This window comes from Mobula hypostoma, chromosome 18 (genome assembly GCF_963921235.1).
Source record: "Mobula hypostoma chromosome 18, sMobHyp1.1, whole genome shotgun sequence".
Taxonomy (NCBI): Eukaryota; Metazoa; Chordata; class Chondrichthyes; order Myliobatiformes; family Myliobatidae; genus Mobula; species Mobula hypostoma.
Window position 1 is genome coordinate 4,084,928 of NC_086114.1, and position 15,098 is coordinate 4,100,025.

The 15,098-nt window shown below is 40.4% G+C and overlaps 1 protein-coding gene across 2 annotated transcripts in view; it reads right to left on the reverse strand.

The window, feature by feature from the left end:
* The window catches only part of wdfy4 (WDFY family member 4), a 351,254-nt gene that overhangs the window by 49,868 nt on the left and 286,288 nt on the right, over positions 1-15,098 (reverse strand). For both annotated transcript variants that reach the window (XM_063070340.1, XM_063070339.1), the window contains exons 48-51: positions 12,528-12,567; positions 11,979-12,098; positions 6,940-7,054; positions 3,758-3,867 (exon numbers count right to left, since the gene is read on the reverse strand). In XM_063070340.1, coding sequence (XP_062926410.1) covers positions 3,758-3,867; positions 6,940-7,054; positions 11,979-12,098; positions 12,528-12,567 — 385 coding nt within the window. The remainder of the gene's footprint in view (positions 1-3,757; positions 3,868-6,939; positions 7,055-11,978; positions 12,099-12,527; positions 12,568-15,098) is intronic.

Here is a 15,098-nt window from a genome sequence, read left to right on the forward strand (position 1 = left end):
AGGACACTTCATCTCATGTTCTTGATATTTATTGCTATTTATTTATTATTATGGTTTTAATTTGCATTTGCACAGTTTGTTGCCTTTTGCATACTGGTTGTTTGCCTGTCTTGTTACATATGGTCTTTCAATGATTCTATTATCTTTCTTGGTATTTACTGTGAATGTCTGCAAGAACATTAATCTCAGGGTTGTATATAGCTAAGAATATAGAGAAGGCCATAAGACCATAAGATATAGGAGCAGAATTAGGCCATTTGGCCGATCGAGTCTGCTCCACCATTCTATCATGACTGATCCACTTCCCCTCTCAGCCCTAATCTCCTGCCTTCTCCCTGTATCCCTTCATGCCTTAAATATACCCAATGACTTGGCCACCACAGCCACATGTGGCAACAAATTCCACGGATTCACCAATTTCTGGGTAAAGAAATTCCTCCTCATCTCTATTCTAAATGGATGTCCCTCTACTCTGAGGCTGTGCCCTGTGGTTCTAGGCTCCCACACCATAGGAAATATCCTCTCCACACCCACTCGATCGAGGCCTTTAAACATTTGATAGATTTCAATGAGATCCCCTCTCACTCATCTGGCCCAGACCCATCAAACGCTCCTCATAACACAAGCCATTCACTCCTGGAATCATTTTCGTGAACCTCCTTTGAACCCTTTCCAATGTCAGCACAGTCCTTCTAAGATAGAGGGCCCAAAACGGCTTACAATACTCCAAGTGAGACCTCACCAACACCTTATAAAGCCTCAATAGTTTCATCCTTGCTCCCATATTCCAGTCCTCTTGAAATGAATGCTAACATTGCATTTGATTTCCTTATCATTGACTCAACCTGCAAATGGACCTTTAGGGAATCCTGCACAAGGACTCCCAACTCCCTTTACAGCTCAGATTTTTAAATCTTCTCTCCATTTAGAAAATAGTCTACCCTTTTATTTCATTTACCAAAGTGCATGACCGTACATTTCCCGACACTGTATTCCATCTGCCACTTCTTCGCCCATTCTCCTAATCTGTCTAAGTCCTTCTGTAGCCTCTCTACTTTCTCAACACTACCTGCCTCTCCACCTATCTTCATATTGTCTACAAACTTGGCCACATAGCCATCAATTCTGTCATCCAAATCATTGACATAATGTAAAAAGAAACAATCCCAACACAGAATCCTGTGAAACACCATAATCATTGGCAGCCAGTCCGACTCTTATTACAACTCTTTGCCTCCTGCCAATCAGACACTACTTTATCCATGCTAGAATCTTTCCTGTAATACCATGGGCTCGTAATTTATTAAGCAGCCTCATGCGTGGCACCTTTTCAAAGGCCTTCTGAAAATCCAAGTACACAACATCAAACAATTCTCCTTTGTCTATCCTGCTTGTTATTTCTTCAAGGGATTCCAACAGATTTGTCAGGCAAGATTTTCCCTTAAGCCATACTGACTTCGGCCTATTTTGTCATATTAAGGGAAAATCTTGCCTTGAAACCTTGTCTAGGGAAATTCTAGGCAGTTTCTAGAGTAGATTACATGGTTGGCACAACATTGTGGGCCAAAGGACCTGTAATGTGCTGTAAATTTCTATGTTCTATGAAACCTTTTGACCCTGTTCTGTAGGACAATGATTCCGGCCGCCATTACGAGAGTGCCAGCAGCCTGGTTGGCTTTGAAGGTAATTCTGGATGTTTCCTCCAATTTTAGAATGCATCCACTCCCCAACTTGAGTCTTTCTCAGGCAGGAACTCTGACATACTTTCTCTGTCTTGTTCACCCATGATCCCACAGAGGTCAAATCCTCCTCAACACAGATACGAAACTCTGCAGTCCGTCCTGAGTCTGCAGTCTTGTTTTTAATATTACACGCTAAATTAGAACGCACTCTTCACATCTGCAAGCGTGCAATGATTGATACTTTTCATTAATGTAATTTTTGTTTTAGATAGGGACAGAAGTCTCTCGGGAGAGACAATAATATCTGATAAAAGCATTAGTGATATCAAATAAGGAGAAGAAATATACATGCAAAATGTTGTTAGTGCGACAAATTGGGTTAAAGATATTACTCGAATAAAAAGTAGGATGTGTGGTGCCCTAATGCTTTATGTATCAGCAAATCTCTTTACTGTGGGATTTGTTACAGTGTCATCAAATATGCATCACATTTCTCTAATAAAATAGACAACATTTTATTATTGTATATTGTATTGTCTTGGGCTGGAAAACTCCAAACTTTCCAATCATCTCTCCTTTTTTGAACTTTGCATATATTTAACTACTTTGAAACTTCTCATAAAATATTGAAGGCCTTTTGATATCATTACATTTATATAAGTATCAGTCAGTACTGACTGAGGCAAGCAACAAATACCTTTGATTCAGATGTTGGGGACCCCCACCATCCAGACCATGCTCACTGTTGCCATTGGGCAGGAGGTCCGTCATCAAGACCCCACATCACCAGGTTCAGGAACTGTTATTACCCCAAAACAATCAGGCTCCTGAACCAGAGTGATAACTTCACTCAGCACAACACTGATCACTCACTTTCAATGACTCTACAACTCATGCTCTTAGTATTATTTATTTACTTATTCTATTTCATTATACTTCATTATTATTTCTATTTTTTTCTCAGCTCAAGCTGGTAAAACCTGAGGTACGGGCATAGCCAAGCACACTCATTTCTCAATGCTAGGAACTTCCGTACTATTGTAATCATATTTAGTATTGTGGCTTTCTGGAGATTTACATAAATATTGCTCTGTAGGCCTAATTGTTTAATGCTTTTGTGTAGTGACTTTGGGATGATACCGGTTGTAGATAGTACTTTCGGGACAATATTATGTTCGTGTACCATAGTCTTTCAATTTTCTCTTTAAATTCAACATATATCTGGTGTCTTTCACTTATTGATTTCTGCATGTTATGTGTGTTTGGAATGGCTCTATCTATGAAGTAAGTTGCTCTTGCTTGTTTATTCTGTAATATTGTATCTGGACGGTTATTATGGAATGTCCTATCTGTATTGGTGGATTGACCATAATATAATTTGTCGGACTCTGACTGCAAAACTGGATCAGGCTTGTTTTTATTGTAAGGTATGGTGTCTTACCTGATGTTGCTCCAGATTCACACATCTCCAGTCTCTTGGCTCTCCAGGAAGAGCAGCACTGAGTAACACTTCACAGTGCCAGCAGTCTGGGCTCAATTCCCACCACTATCTGATGAGAACAGTGGACATGTTCTCCCCATGACCACATGGGTTTCCACAGGGTGTTCCAGTTTTCCCTCTCAGTCCAAAGACGTACGGATTAGGGTTAGTAGGTTGTGGGCATACTATGTTGGCGCTGGAGGCATAGTGACGCTTGCAGTTGCCCCTAGAACATCCTCGGACTGTGTTGGTGTTTGAGACAAACAATGCATTTCACTGCATCTTTCAAAGTTTTGATGCACAGGTGACAAATAAAGCTAATCTTTAAAACTGCTAAATGCCCACATTCATTCCACTGAGTGTTGAACTGACTGAGGGAGTTCAGTACAGTTGAAGGTATGGATGGCATTAACCAGGACTGTCCCAATGAATAAAAGACCATTCCCATATGGCATCAAATGTGGCCTCTCAAACCAGAAACGGGACCCCCCATGGACTATGGATCAATGTGGTATCCCTCAGGTTGTTTCCCTGGCTGCTCTTGAAGAGGAGCCCAGGCAGTCTAAAATAGGAGCTATTGACCATCCCAGTGTACCTGTAGAGAGCAGAAGATCTCAGTGAAGGGTTCCATTCGCACGAGGTAAGAAGCAACAATTATTGCCGATGAGTAGTGGGTACAGTAGTGACACCTTACAGACAGGTTTCCTGTAAGAGAAACAATTCTTATTGGTCAGCAAGGTTCTGCAAATCGAGGGAAATCTTAAATGCTACGACAATAACATATATACAGAAGGTGCCGGAAAAGGGCCAGTAACCTGAAAGATCCCACCCACCCTGCACATGGACTGTTTGTAGCATCCACATCAGGACTACCAGACTGAAAAACAGTTACTTTCCCCAAGCAGCAAGACTGATCAACAACTCCAGCCACTAAACCACCCGTCCAGACCCCCAACCACCATTACTTTATCATTTCCTGGCAGTCACTTTATGTACAGACACTCCTGTGCCCAGTGTCACCTTATGGACATGCAATCTATGTACAATAAATAACCTATCTTATTATTTATATTATTTTGTTTTTTTTAAACTATTGCGTTCTTTATTTTTTCATGTTTTTGCTTGTGCCGCATTGGATCTGGAGTAACAATTATTTCATTCTCCTTTACACCTGTGTACTGGAAATGACATTAAACAATCTTGAACTTTGAACCTTGAACCTTGACCATTGATTGTCAGGGAAGACAGTGAGTGAGCTGTTCACTCCTTGTATCTTCATCCCTGATGAATTGGGATAAATGAGGGCAACAGGGTGGCCCAGCGGACAGCATAATGCTTCACAGTGCCAGCAACCCAGGATCAATTCCTGCTGCTGACTGTAAAGAGTTTGTATGTTCTTCCCATGATCATGTGGGTTTCCTTCACGTTCTCTGGTTTCTTCCCACATTCTAAAGATGTGCAGTATAGAATCATAGATCACAGCAGTACAAAAACAGGCCCTTTGGCCCATCTAGTCTTTGCTAAACTATTAATTTGCCTAGTCCCATTGACCTGCACCTGGACCACAGCTCTTCAAACCTTCCCATCCAAATTTCTCTTAAGTGTTGGAATCAAAACTATATCCACCACTTCCATTGGCAGCTCATTCCATACTCTCACCACCCTCTGAGTGAAGAAGTTCCCACTTATGTTCCCCTTAAACATTTCACCTTTCACCCTTACCCTATGACCTCTAGTTCTGTCTCACCCAACCTCAGTGGGAAAAGCTTGCTTGCATTTACCCTATCAAAACCACTCATAATCTTGTATAGCTCTATTAAATTTCCTCTCAAGCTTCTATGTTCTAGGGAACAAAATCCTAACCAATTCAATCTTTCCTTATAACTTCTGTCTTATGGTCTTATGAGACTTATGGTGTTATGTTTTTACCTTTCAAATAATATAGAGCATAGTCTAAATTAGGAAATCTAAAGCACATTAACAAGGGCAATATATTAGTGATGGGAGAATTTAATGTATAGTACATATTAAATTAATTGACCCAAATCAGTGGCAGCAGACTGAAGGGTAAATGTGTGGTGAGTGTAAATGGTGGTGTTCTAGATCATTATGTTGAAGAATCAATTAGTGAGCAGGGTGTTTAGATCATAATGAGAGGGGGTTAATTGTTAATCTTATAGTTAAGGGGCCCTTAGATATCATAGTGTGCTAGAAATTAAAATTAAGAAAGTAAGTGATTCATTTCATTCTAAAAATGAGGGTTAAATCTGAACAGAGATAGCTGTCAGTGTGAGGTGTGTATTGGTTGTGATGGATTGGGAAGGTATGATTGATTAGAATGCACAATGAGAGGCATGGTAGGGAAATGGAAATATCTAATACATAAACATTAATTCACAGCTATAAGAAAATAAAACTGGGAGTGAGGAATTAGCAGAGGGATAAATTAAATAGTTTGTGTTCATCTTCACAGACAAGGATATAAAATCAGGAAAAAGTGATGGACAGAAAGTATTCCATGAATGGAGTTATGAGAAAAATCAGCATTAGAAAATCAGTAATGGAGAAATTAGTGGGACAGGGTTGTGACAAATCCAGGGGACCTAATGACCTGTGTCGCCAGAGTTTGAAAATGGTGGTTTCGGAGGTGTAGAAGCACTTGTTATCTTCCAAGGCTGTATTGATTGTAGAATGGTTCCCACAGTTTGAAATGTAGTAAATGTAACCCCATTATTCAAGAAGGCAGGGAGAGAGAAACTGGGGAACTGAAACCAGTTATCCTGACATTGAAGGTGTGATTATGAGCCCTGTAACTGGGAAAGAACAGAATTGCAGTTCTGGGTGAGGGCAAAAACCTACACACCGGGATGCGAATCGGATCCGTGTACCTTGGAGAGAAGGTTTTCACTAACCTTGTGAACCGTAGAAGCTAGGAGTGGTTTGTTTTAAGATGACAGCTCATAGTCTTAATTCCTCAGAGAAGGAAATACACCAAGTGGCCACTTTATTAGGTACATTTGTACACCTGCTTGTTAATGCAAATATCTAATCAGCCAATTATCTGGCAGCAACTCAATGCATAAAAGCATGTAGACATGATCAAGAGGTTCAGTTGTTGTTCAGACCAAACATCAGAATGGGGAAGAAATGTGATCTAAGTGACAGTGACTGTGGAATGATTGTTGATTCCAAACAGGGTGATTTGAGTATCTCAGAAACTGCCATTGGCATTTTCACACACAACAGTCTCTAGAGTTTACAGAGAATGCAAAAAATGAAAAAAGTCCAGTGAGGGGTGGTTCTGTGGGTGAATGTGCCTTGCTAATGAGAGAGGTCAGAGGAGAATGGCCAAACTGTTTCAAGCTCTCAGAAAGGCAATATTAACACAAATAACCACGCATTACAACAGTGGTGTGCAGAAGAGCATCTCTGAATGCACAACACATCAAACCTTGAAGCAGATGGACTACAGTAGCAGAAGACTATGAACAGACACTCAGAGGCCACTTTGTTAGGTACAAGTGGTATCTAATAAATGGCACTGAGTGTCATCAGGTCTATATTCACAGTAGAACACAGAAATACATTTAAATCAATGAAAATCCACACACAATGAAAAGACCAGTATAAAAGACAAATAACAGATAGATAGATAGATAGATAGATAGATAAATAAATAGATAGCTATTACTGAAACAGTGAGTTGTAAAGTATTTGAAAGTAAGCTGTGGAATCAGTTCAGTGTTGAGGTGATTACTTCCACCTGAAAATACACACCATCATTGTCTACTTCATAGTATCGCTGGATGAACTTTTCCTTCCTCTGCTCTGTTTGAGCTCCCATGGGTTTTGAGAGGTCGCGGAAAGTCTTTGCATTGGTCAGGTCCAACTCCTGGGGAGAAAAAACAAACATGAAAAATGGCACAAACATTTATTGCATTCTAGCTCTCAGCAGTCAATTCAAAATTTTATGAATTTAAGATAAATTGAAGTAATTATGTTAACTAATTGTGCAATATTTCACTGAGGGGTTGCAGCATTGACCATGTTTGGTCCACTGCTGGATATAAAATGGATGATACAAAAAAAAGTGGTGATAAATTTTCAATAACGAAAACAAACAATGCAGGAAGAACTCATTCAGTCAGGTAACATCTGTGGAAAGAGAAACAGTTAATGTTTCAGATTCGTGACTGATTTGGGAAAGAAAGTGATACACCCTCTGTCCCGGTTTCAAGTGTTTAGCTTATGCTCAGTGCAACTGTTAGTGCATATTTTGAAGAAAGAGTATACAACAAATGTTAAATTCAACAGCAGCCATTCTTCAGATTTGATGTAAATTGTCGATTGAATTTAAAATGCAGCCGTGAACAACAGTTTTCCTGGAGCTGTGGTGGACTGAAGTTGATATCAAACAAGACAATGCTGATTGACATTCATTTTGGGTATCTGGAGTGTGGGTGCAAAGAAGGAGATGTAAAACTATATGTAATTCAAAGGAAGCATTGTAGATACATTGCAACTATAGAATTATCCCACTGTTACCTTTGGTCCTTAACATCTAAAAATGTCACGTAATATTGAGTCGAGAGGCCTCTTCCCCCAAGAGTGTCTCATTTTGTTGGATAAAACACTTCTGTATCCACTAGCTTCGGTGCCTCTCTGGTGACTTTGTTCACGATACAAAACCACATACAGATGAGCCCCAATTACATAACGTAATTCAAAAGTCTGATCTACGTACATATGTTCGTTTCTACGAATGGCAGAACTAGTCCCCGCTCTCGTCCACCTTCAGTAATTGTTCTTACCAATCTTGATGTTTTGATGCCACTTACTCATTACAGTACTGCAGGGGTATGGTCACCATAACAAGCGATTTTTGCATAATTTCCAATTGATGGACAAAACAGACTGAAGGATGTTTGTAAATTCACTACTCAGGACAGGCTGTACAGATTAGTTTTCAGTTTGAGAGAAATGAGGAAGGCAGAGTCTGAGTTGAATTGGATTGACTTTATTACTTACATCCTTCAAATACATGAGGAGTAAAAATCTTTACGTTACGTCTCTATTCCAATGTGCAATGTGCAATTACAGTAATTTATAATAAATATTATGTACAACAGGATGGTCAATATAACATAGAAATACAGTTGTGTCAGCATGAATTAATCAGTCTGATGTCCTGCTGGAAGAAGCTGTCCCAGAGCCAGTTGGTCCTGGCTTTTATGCTGTGGTACCGTTTCCCGGATGGTAGCAGCTGGAATAGATTGTGGTTGGGGTGACTTGGGTCTCCAATAACCCTTCAGGCCCTTTTTACACACCTGTCTTTGTAAATGTCCTGAATAGTGGGAAGTTCACATCTACAGATGCGCTGGGCTGTCCACACCACTCTCTGCAGAGTCCTGCGATTAAGGGAAGTACAGTTCCCATACCAGGCAGCGATGCAGCCAGTCAGGATGCTCTCAATTGTGCCCCTGTAGAAAATTCTTAGGAGTTGGGGCCCATACCAAACTTCTTCAACTGTCTGAGGTGAAAGAGGTACTGTTGTGCCTTTTTCACCACACAGCCGGTATGTACAGACCACACGAGATCCTCGGTGTTGTTTATGCCAAGGAATTTAAAGCTGTTCACCCTCTCAACCCCAGATCCATTGATGTCAATAAGGTTTAGCCTGTCTTCGCTCCTCCTGTAGTCCACAACCAGCTTCTTTGTTTTTGTGACGTTGAAGGAGAGGTTGTTTTCTTCATACCACTGTGTCAGGGTGATGACTTCCTCTCTGTAGGCTGCCTCATTATTATTTAAGATTAGGTCAATCAGTGTAGTGTCGTCAGCAAATTTAATTAGCAGATTGGAGCTATGGGTGGTGACACAGTCATGGGTATACAGAGAGTAAAGGAGGGGGCTTAGTACACAGCCCTGGGGGCTCCTGTGCTGAGAGTCAGAGGGGCATAGATAAGGGAGCCCACTCTTACCATCTGACGGCAATCTGACACCAAGTCCAGGATCCAGCTGCACAAGGCAGGGTGAAGGCAGGGTGTAGATTGCAGTAAGATTCTCATAACATGTCAAAGACATTCTATTGTAGCCCGTATCCCTCTTTCCCTCTTCTCTCCAAGTGGAAATTAACTGTTATTTCTCCGTGTCTTGCCCATCTCTAACCTTACCGGAAACTCTAGGCTGGCAGTGATGAATTGGTCACCTGCCATATAAAACCTTCCATTATCTATTCTGCAGGTTTCGACCAATTTTAGTGGACACTGCCTGGATTAGAGAGCATATCATATGAGAGTAGGTTAAGCAAGCTAGGGTTTTCTCTTTGGAGTTAAGGAGGATGAGGATAATAAATGACGTAATAGAGGTGAACAAGATGACAAGAGTAGCTAGCCAGAGAATTTTTTTCCCCGGCCTAAATAGCTATTACAAGTGACATCATTTTAAGGTGATCAGAGGGGACGGGGGTGGAGGAGAAATGTCAGAGGCCGGTATTTTACACAGAGTGGTGGGTACATAGAACACACCACCGGGGGTGGTGTTAGAGGCAGATGCATTAGGGTAGTTTCAGAGACTACATAAAAAAGAAGGGCTGGGTAGGATGGAAGGGTTAGGTTGATCTTAGAGTGGGTTTAAAAGTCGGCACAACACGGTGGGTTGAAGGGCCTGTCGTCATCATCATCATCAGGTGCCTTACCCAGTCTGAGTTTGACTGCCATGGCCCACACACTCCTGTTTTGGGTCAAGTGGATCAATTCATTGGTATTCATTTCCAGTTCTCTGGCTGCTGTCTCCATCATCATTTGTCTTTGCCTTCCTCTTGCTTTCTTTCCTTCAATCTTTCCCATAATTACCGTGCATTCTAACTCCTCTTTCCTAATCACATGTCCAATGAAGTTACGTTGCCTTTTCATGATCTCATACATTATTTCTCTTTTTGAGTTTGCTCTGTTCATGACATCCTTGTTAGATATTCGTTTTGTCCATGATATTCTTTGCACCCTCCTCAAAAACCACATCTCTGCTGCTTCAATTCATTTCCTCATGTTACTAGATATTGTCCAACATTCTGAGCCGTATAACATAACTGGATAAACGTAACATTTCAGTGCTCTGAGGCGGGTTGTCATGCCTAGTTTAGCGTTGGTCAGTATACTCTTCATTCTTGTAAAGGTGTCTTTTGTCATCCTTATTCTTCTTTTGATATCCATGTCGCACCTGCCATCTGATCTCACCCAGCTTCCTAAGTAGCAAAAGTTCTGTACTTGTTTTATGTCTTCCCCATTTATTCTCAGCCTGCAGATAGGATTCTCCTTCTTTTTGGATATCACCATACATTCTGTCTTTTTGCAATTGATAGATAGACCCATTTTTGCACTTTCTTCAACAATTATATCAATTAAGTTTTGTAGTTCTTCCTCCATACTTGCAATTAACACAGTGTCATCAGTATATCTGAAATTATTGATGTTTTCACTGCCAACTTTGATTCCCAAGATGTCTCTTATTTTTTGTAATATTGTTTCACTGTACACATTAAACAAATCAGGGGAGAAAACACACCCTTGTCTAACGCCTCTCTTGATTTTCGTAAACTGACTCACTTCTCCATCTTTTCTACAGCAGCAGTTTGTTTCCAGTACAGATTTCTGATTAGGCGGAGGTCTTTCGAATCTAGTTCTAGAGCTTCCTGTAATATTTTGAATAACTTATTGTGTTTCACTTTATCAAATGCTTTTGTGTAGTCGATAAAACAAACAAATCTTTTTGCACTTGAATAGCTCGTTCTGATAGTATCCTTAACATCAATATCACGTTTCTTGTACCTTTGCCTTTCACAAAACCACATTGTTTCTTACCTATTTCAGCTTGTTACTTTTAGCTCTTGTCATCAAAATTCTTAGAAGTAATCTTAGTGATATGACTCATTAAACTTATGGTCCTATGTAATTCACATTCTATTGCTCCAGGTTTCTTAGGAAGAGTGATAAATACTGATTTTTTCATCTCTTCTGGTATTATTCCAGTCTCATAAATGTCATTGATTAAATCAGTAAGTTTTTCAATTCCATAATCTTCAAGGGCGATAATTTGTCTTGCCTCTTGCCGCTGTTGTTGAGTGATACATTTTGTGAGTTTGACCATGGTTTTCTTAGCAAATAGATTCTAGGAAACCTAGTATCTAGCAACAGTGGTTTGCTATTGCCTTCCATTGGGCGAACTAAAGAAATCGCCATTTCTCTTCCCAAATGTTCATCCGCCTGTACTATAGCCGTTGACATTTGGGGTCCTAGCTCATCCGCTTTCTCCGTCATAAGTTCAGTTACTGAACCTGCCGGATCTGCCGTTGGCCTTCGCTCATATCCTGAGCAGGAACCCTTGCAGGTGCTACCGTTCCGGGTCAGAGCGGCCCTGGGAGCAATGAATGGCTAAGGGGTAACTCCACTTTCCCCAAAGCTCTGAAAGTCCCCAATCAGAGCCTCATCATCAGTTGCAGTTTAGAGTCATACCCAGGACTAGAAGGGCCTGTACTGTGCTGTAATGTTCTACCTTCTATATTCCTCTCTGCTACAGATTGTGACATCAGCTGCCACTGCCATTTAACTATTTACAGATTGGCTGCTGGGTTTTCAACAAAACAACAGAATTGAAGGGTACATGTGGACGGTGAAGTGAAATAGACCCAAAAGATTTTGCTGGAGAAACTGCCAGTAACACACACACACACACACACACACACACACACACACACACAAGCACGCACGCACGCACGCACGCACGCACGCACACACACACACACCATGCTGAGTATCACTTACCTCAGAGTCATAATCAGCCAGAACCCAGGGGAACACTGGATACTGCATCAGATCTTTATAAGTCCGCCCAGCCAAAGTGTTCAGATACATGAGATACTCAAAGTTGCTCATGTCTCCTTTCTGTCACATAGGAGGGAGTAGATGTAATTTCAGAAATACATTCTAATTAATAGCTCACTGAATGTCCTAGTACCAGAGTCATGGAGCTATAGACCAATACAGCATAGATAGAGGCCCTTCGGCCTAACCAGCCCTTGCCAGCAATTTTGTCTACATAGCCACTCCCAATTTCCTGTGTTCAGCCCATAGGTCGAATGCCCTAACTATGCTCCTATGTCTTACGGTCTTTTAGCGGTCTCCCCTCCATGTACACGCTACCTGCTTTAAGTGGACAGAAAAGATCCCACGGAAGCAAGGATTTTTTCTCCAATCTACCGGCAATATTGTCTCTCACCAAAATTACACATCAAATAATCTGGACTAACTCACATATGTGCATTTTTAACCTCCTTCCTGCCCAAGTCTGTAAGGAGGAAAGGCACATCTTACCTGCCATTTCTGAATTACTCCTTTATCCGCCAATGTTTTTCTGTGAAAAAGAAAAAAAAATTAAAGAGGTTATTTAATTAACAGATTTTTGTAAAATAAAATGGCACTGATATACAGTTCTCTGTTGTCTTCTCAATTCTATAGGGTGAATGATGTCAGCTCATGAAGGCAAAAGCATGGTGATTGATTTGTGAACTTCTGTTTTGAACTTTCTCCTGTATTGACCAAGAGAGCACCTCCTTCATCTCCAGCTAGGGGCAAGATCACAGTCAGTGCTAATCTGTCATAATCATCACATGTTATACTAAATTCATCTCTGAGATGTTTTGATGAGATCTGGTATGTCATCAAGGACGCTCGCAAAGTTCTACACATGTACCCCGAGAGCACTCTGACCAGTTGCATCATCATCTGGTATGGAGGGACCACTGCACTGGATCAGAAAAAAGCTGCAAGAATGTGTAAACTCAGCGCGCTCCATCATGGGCACTAGCCACCCCAACATCAAGGACATCTTCAAAAGGCAATGCCTTAATAAGATGACATCCATCATTAAGGACCCCAACCACCCAGGACATGCCCTCTTCTCATTACTACCATCAGTGAGGAGGTACAGGAGCCTGAAGACCCCTCTTCTCATTACTACCATCAGTGAGGAGGTACAGGAGCCTGAAGATACACACTCAATGTTTCAGGAACAGCTTCTTCCCTTCACCATCAGATTTCTGAATGGACAATGAACCCATGAACACTATATCACTTTTTTCTCTTTTTTTTCTCTCTTTTTGCACTACTTACTTAATTTATTTTTTATTATGTATTGCAAAATACTGTTGCCAAAATATGACATATTTCATGATATATACCAGTGATATTAAATCTGATTCTGAATTTGAAGCTCTGTTTAGCCAAAGCACACAAAATTAGATCTTCTGTTGAAGAATTCATTAAAGAAATCAGATCAAACAATATTGACTATAGTCATGGGTACACAGTCCAGTCCTGATGAAGGGTCTCAATCCAAAACACCAACTACCCACTTCCCTCAGCCAGACCCACCGAGTTCCTCCAGTTTTCTTCGTGTGGATCGTGACCATAATTGTTCTTATAAGGAACTGAACATTTGACCAAAAACAACTGAGGAATTGCTCCGTGAAAGCATCTGAAATTAGTTGATTTGTAGAGGAACAGGATAATAGATTCCACAAAATACTTCTGCAATTGTCAAAATATTGGAGAAGGTGGAATAGGTGTGGAGTGTGGCTAGCTGGAGCAGGTGAAGAACAAGGGAATTAACCAGGTAGACCAGGGGGATTTGGCGGTACAGAAGATGAGATGTTCAGAAATGTATCCAGTCAGGATTGACAACTAATCAAGTTCAAGGTCTAATTTATTGTCACCTGACTGTACATATATACAACCAAACGAAACAAATCACACACAGCACATAAAACAAAAATATTACCACAAATTAGTTAATAAAATATAACTCAAAGTGCATGTAGTGTGCAGCACAGGTAAACAGTAATCAGCTGACATGAGAATACCATCTTTGTACACACTCTCCCATTTGCACATTGGTGGTTTGCACATAAATTGCTATTTATAATTTATAATTATTCAAAAATTCCATTGTATTTCCTTATTTTCCTGTAAATACCCACAATAAAATAAAATTCGAAACGAAGGATCAGCGTTTTGTATGGTGACATATATGTACTTCGACAATAAACTTATTTTGAATTTTGAGTTAGAGCTTATTCTAACATAACTTGCTGAGATACAAGTTACAGCATGTCCTTGCTCTCAGAACAGGTCACTCGTTCAACAGCTATGGGGAGTTTTTGTTTGTCTAGCAACTTTATTTCTTTGTTCAATCTTTGATGAACACAGTGCACCATACCCACCCTTGGCAACAGCTGAAGTCAATGAGCTAACAGCAACATTTAGGAGACACAGAAAGAGCCAGTTGACTTCCCTCGGAAACAAAGCACACACTAAGGGACAGCCATTAAACACAAACGTTTCTGCAGATGCTGGAAATCCAGAGCAACACACACAAAATGCTGGAGGAATTCAGCAGGTCAGGAAGCATCTATGGAGAGGAATAAACAGTTAACACTCGAAATGAAGGACCAATTATCAAAGATCAACTTTATTCACTATATACCTTTACATGTATTAGAAATTTGCTGTGGTGTGTTGCATGCGACATGCAACAAAAACAACATTCAACAATTATAAAGAATAAAGAATTATAGAAACATAGAAACGTAGAAACATAGAAAACATAGAGAACCTACAGCACGGTACAGGCCCTTCGGCCCACAAAGCTGTGCTGAACACGTTCTTAGCTTATAACTACCTCGGCTTACCCGTAGCCCTCTATTTTACTAAGCTCCGTGTAGTATACAAAACTAAAGTTAGAAGTGTGGATATGGAACAAAATATCATAAATATCAACATGTATTTACAATGTAAACAGCATTATAAAAACTCTTTCACGCTCTCTCCCATTTTCTCTTCCTCTCAAACTACTCTCTCCATCACTCTGTCCCATCATTCCTCACT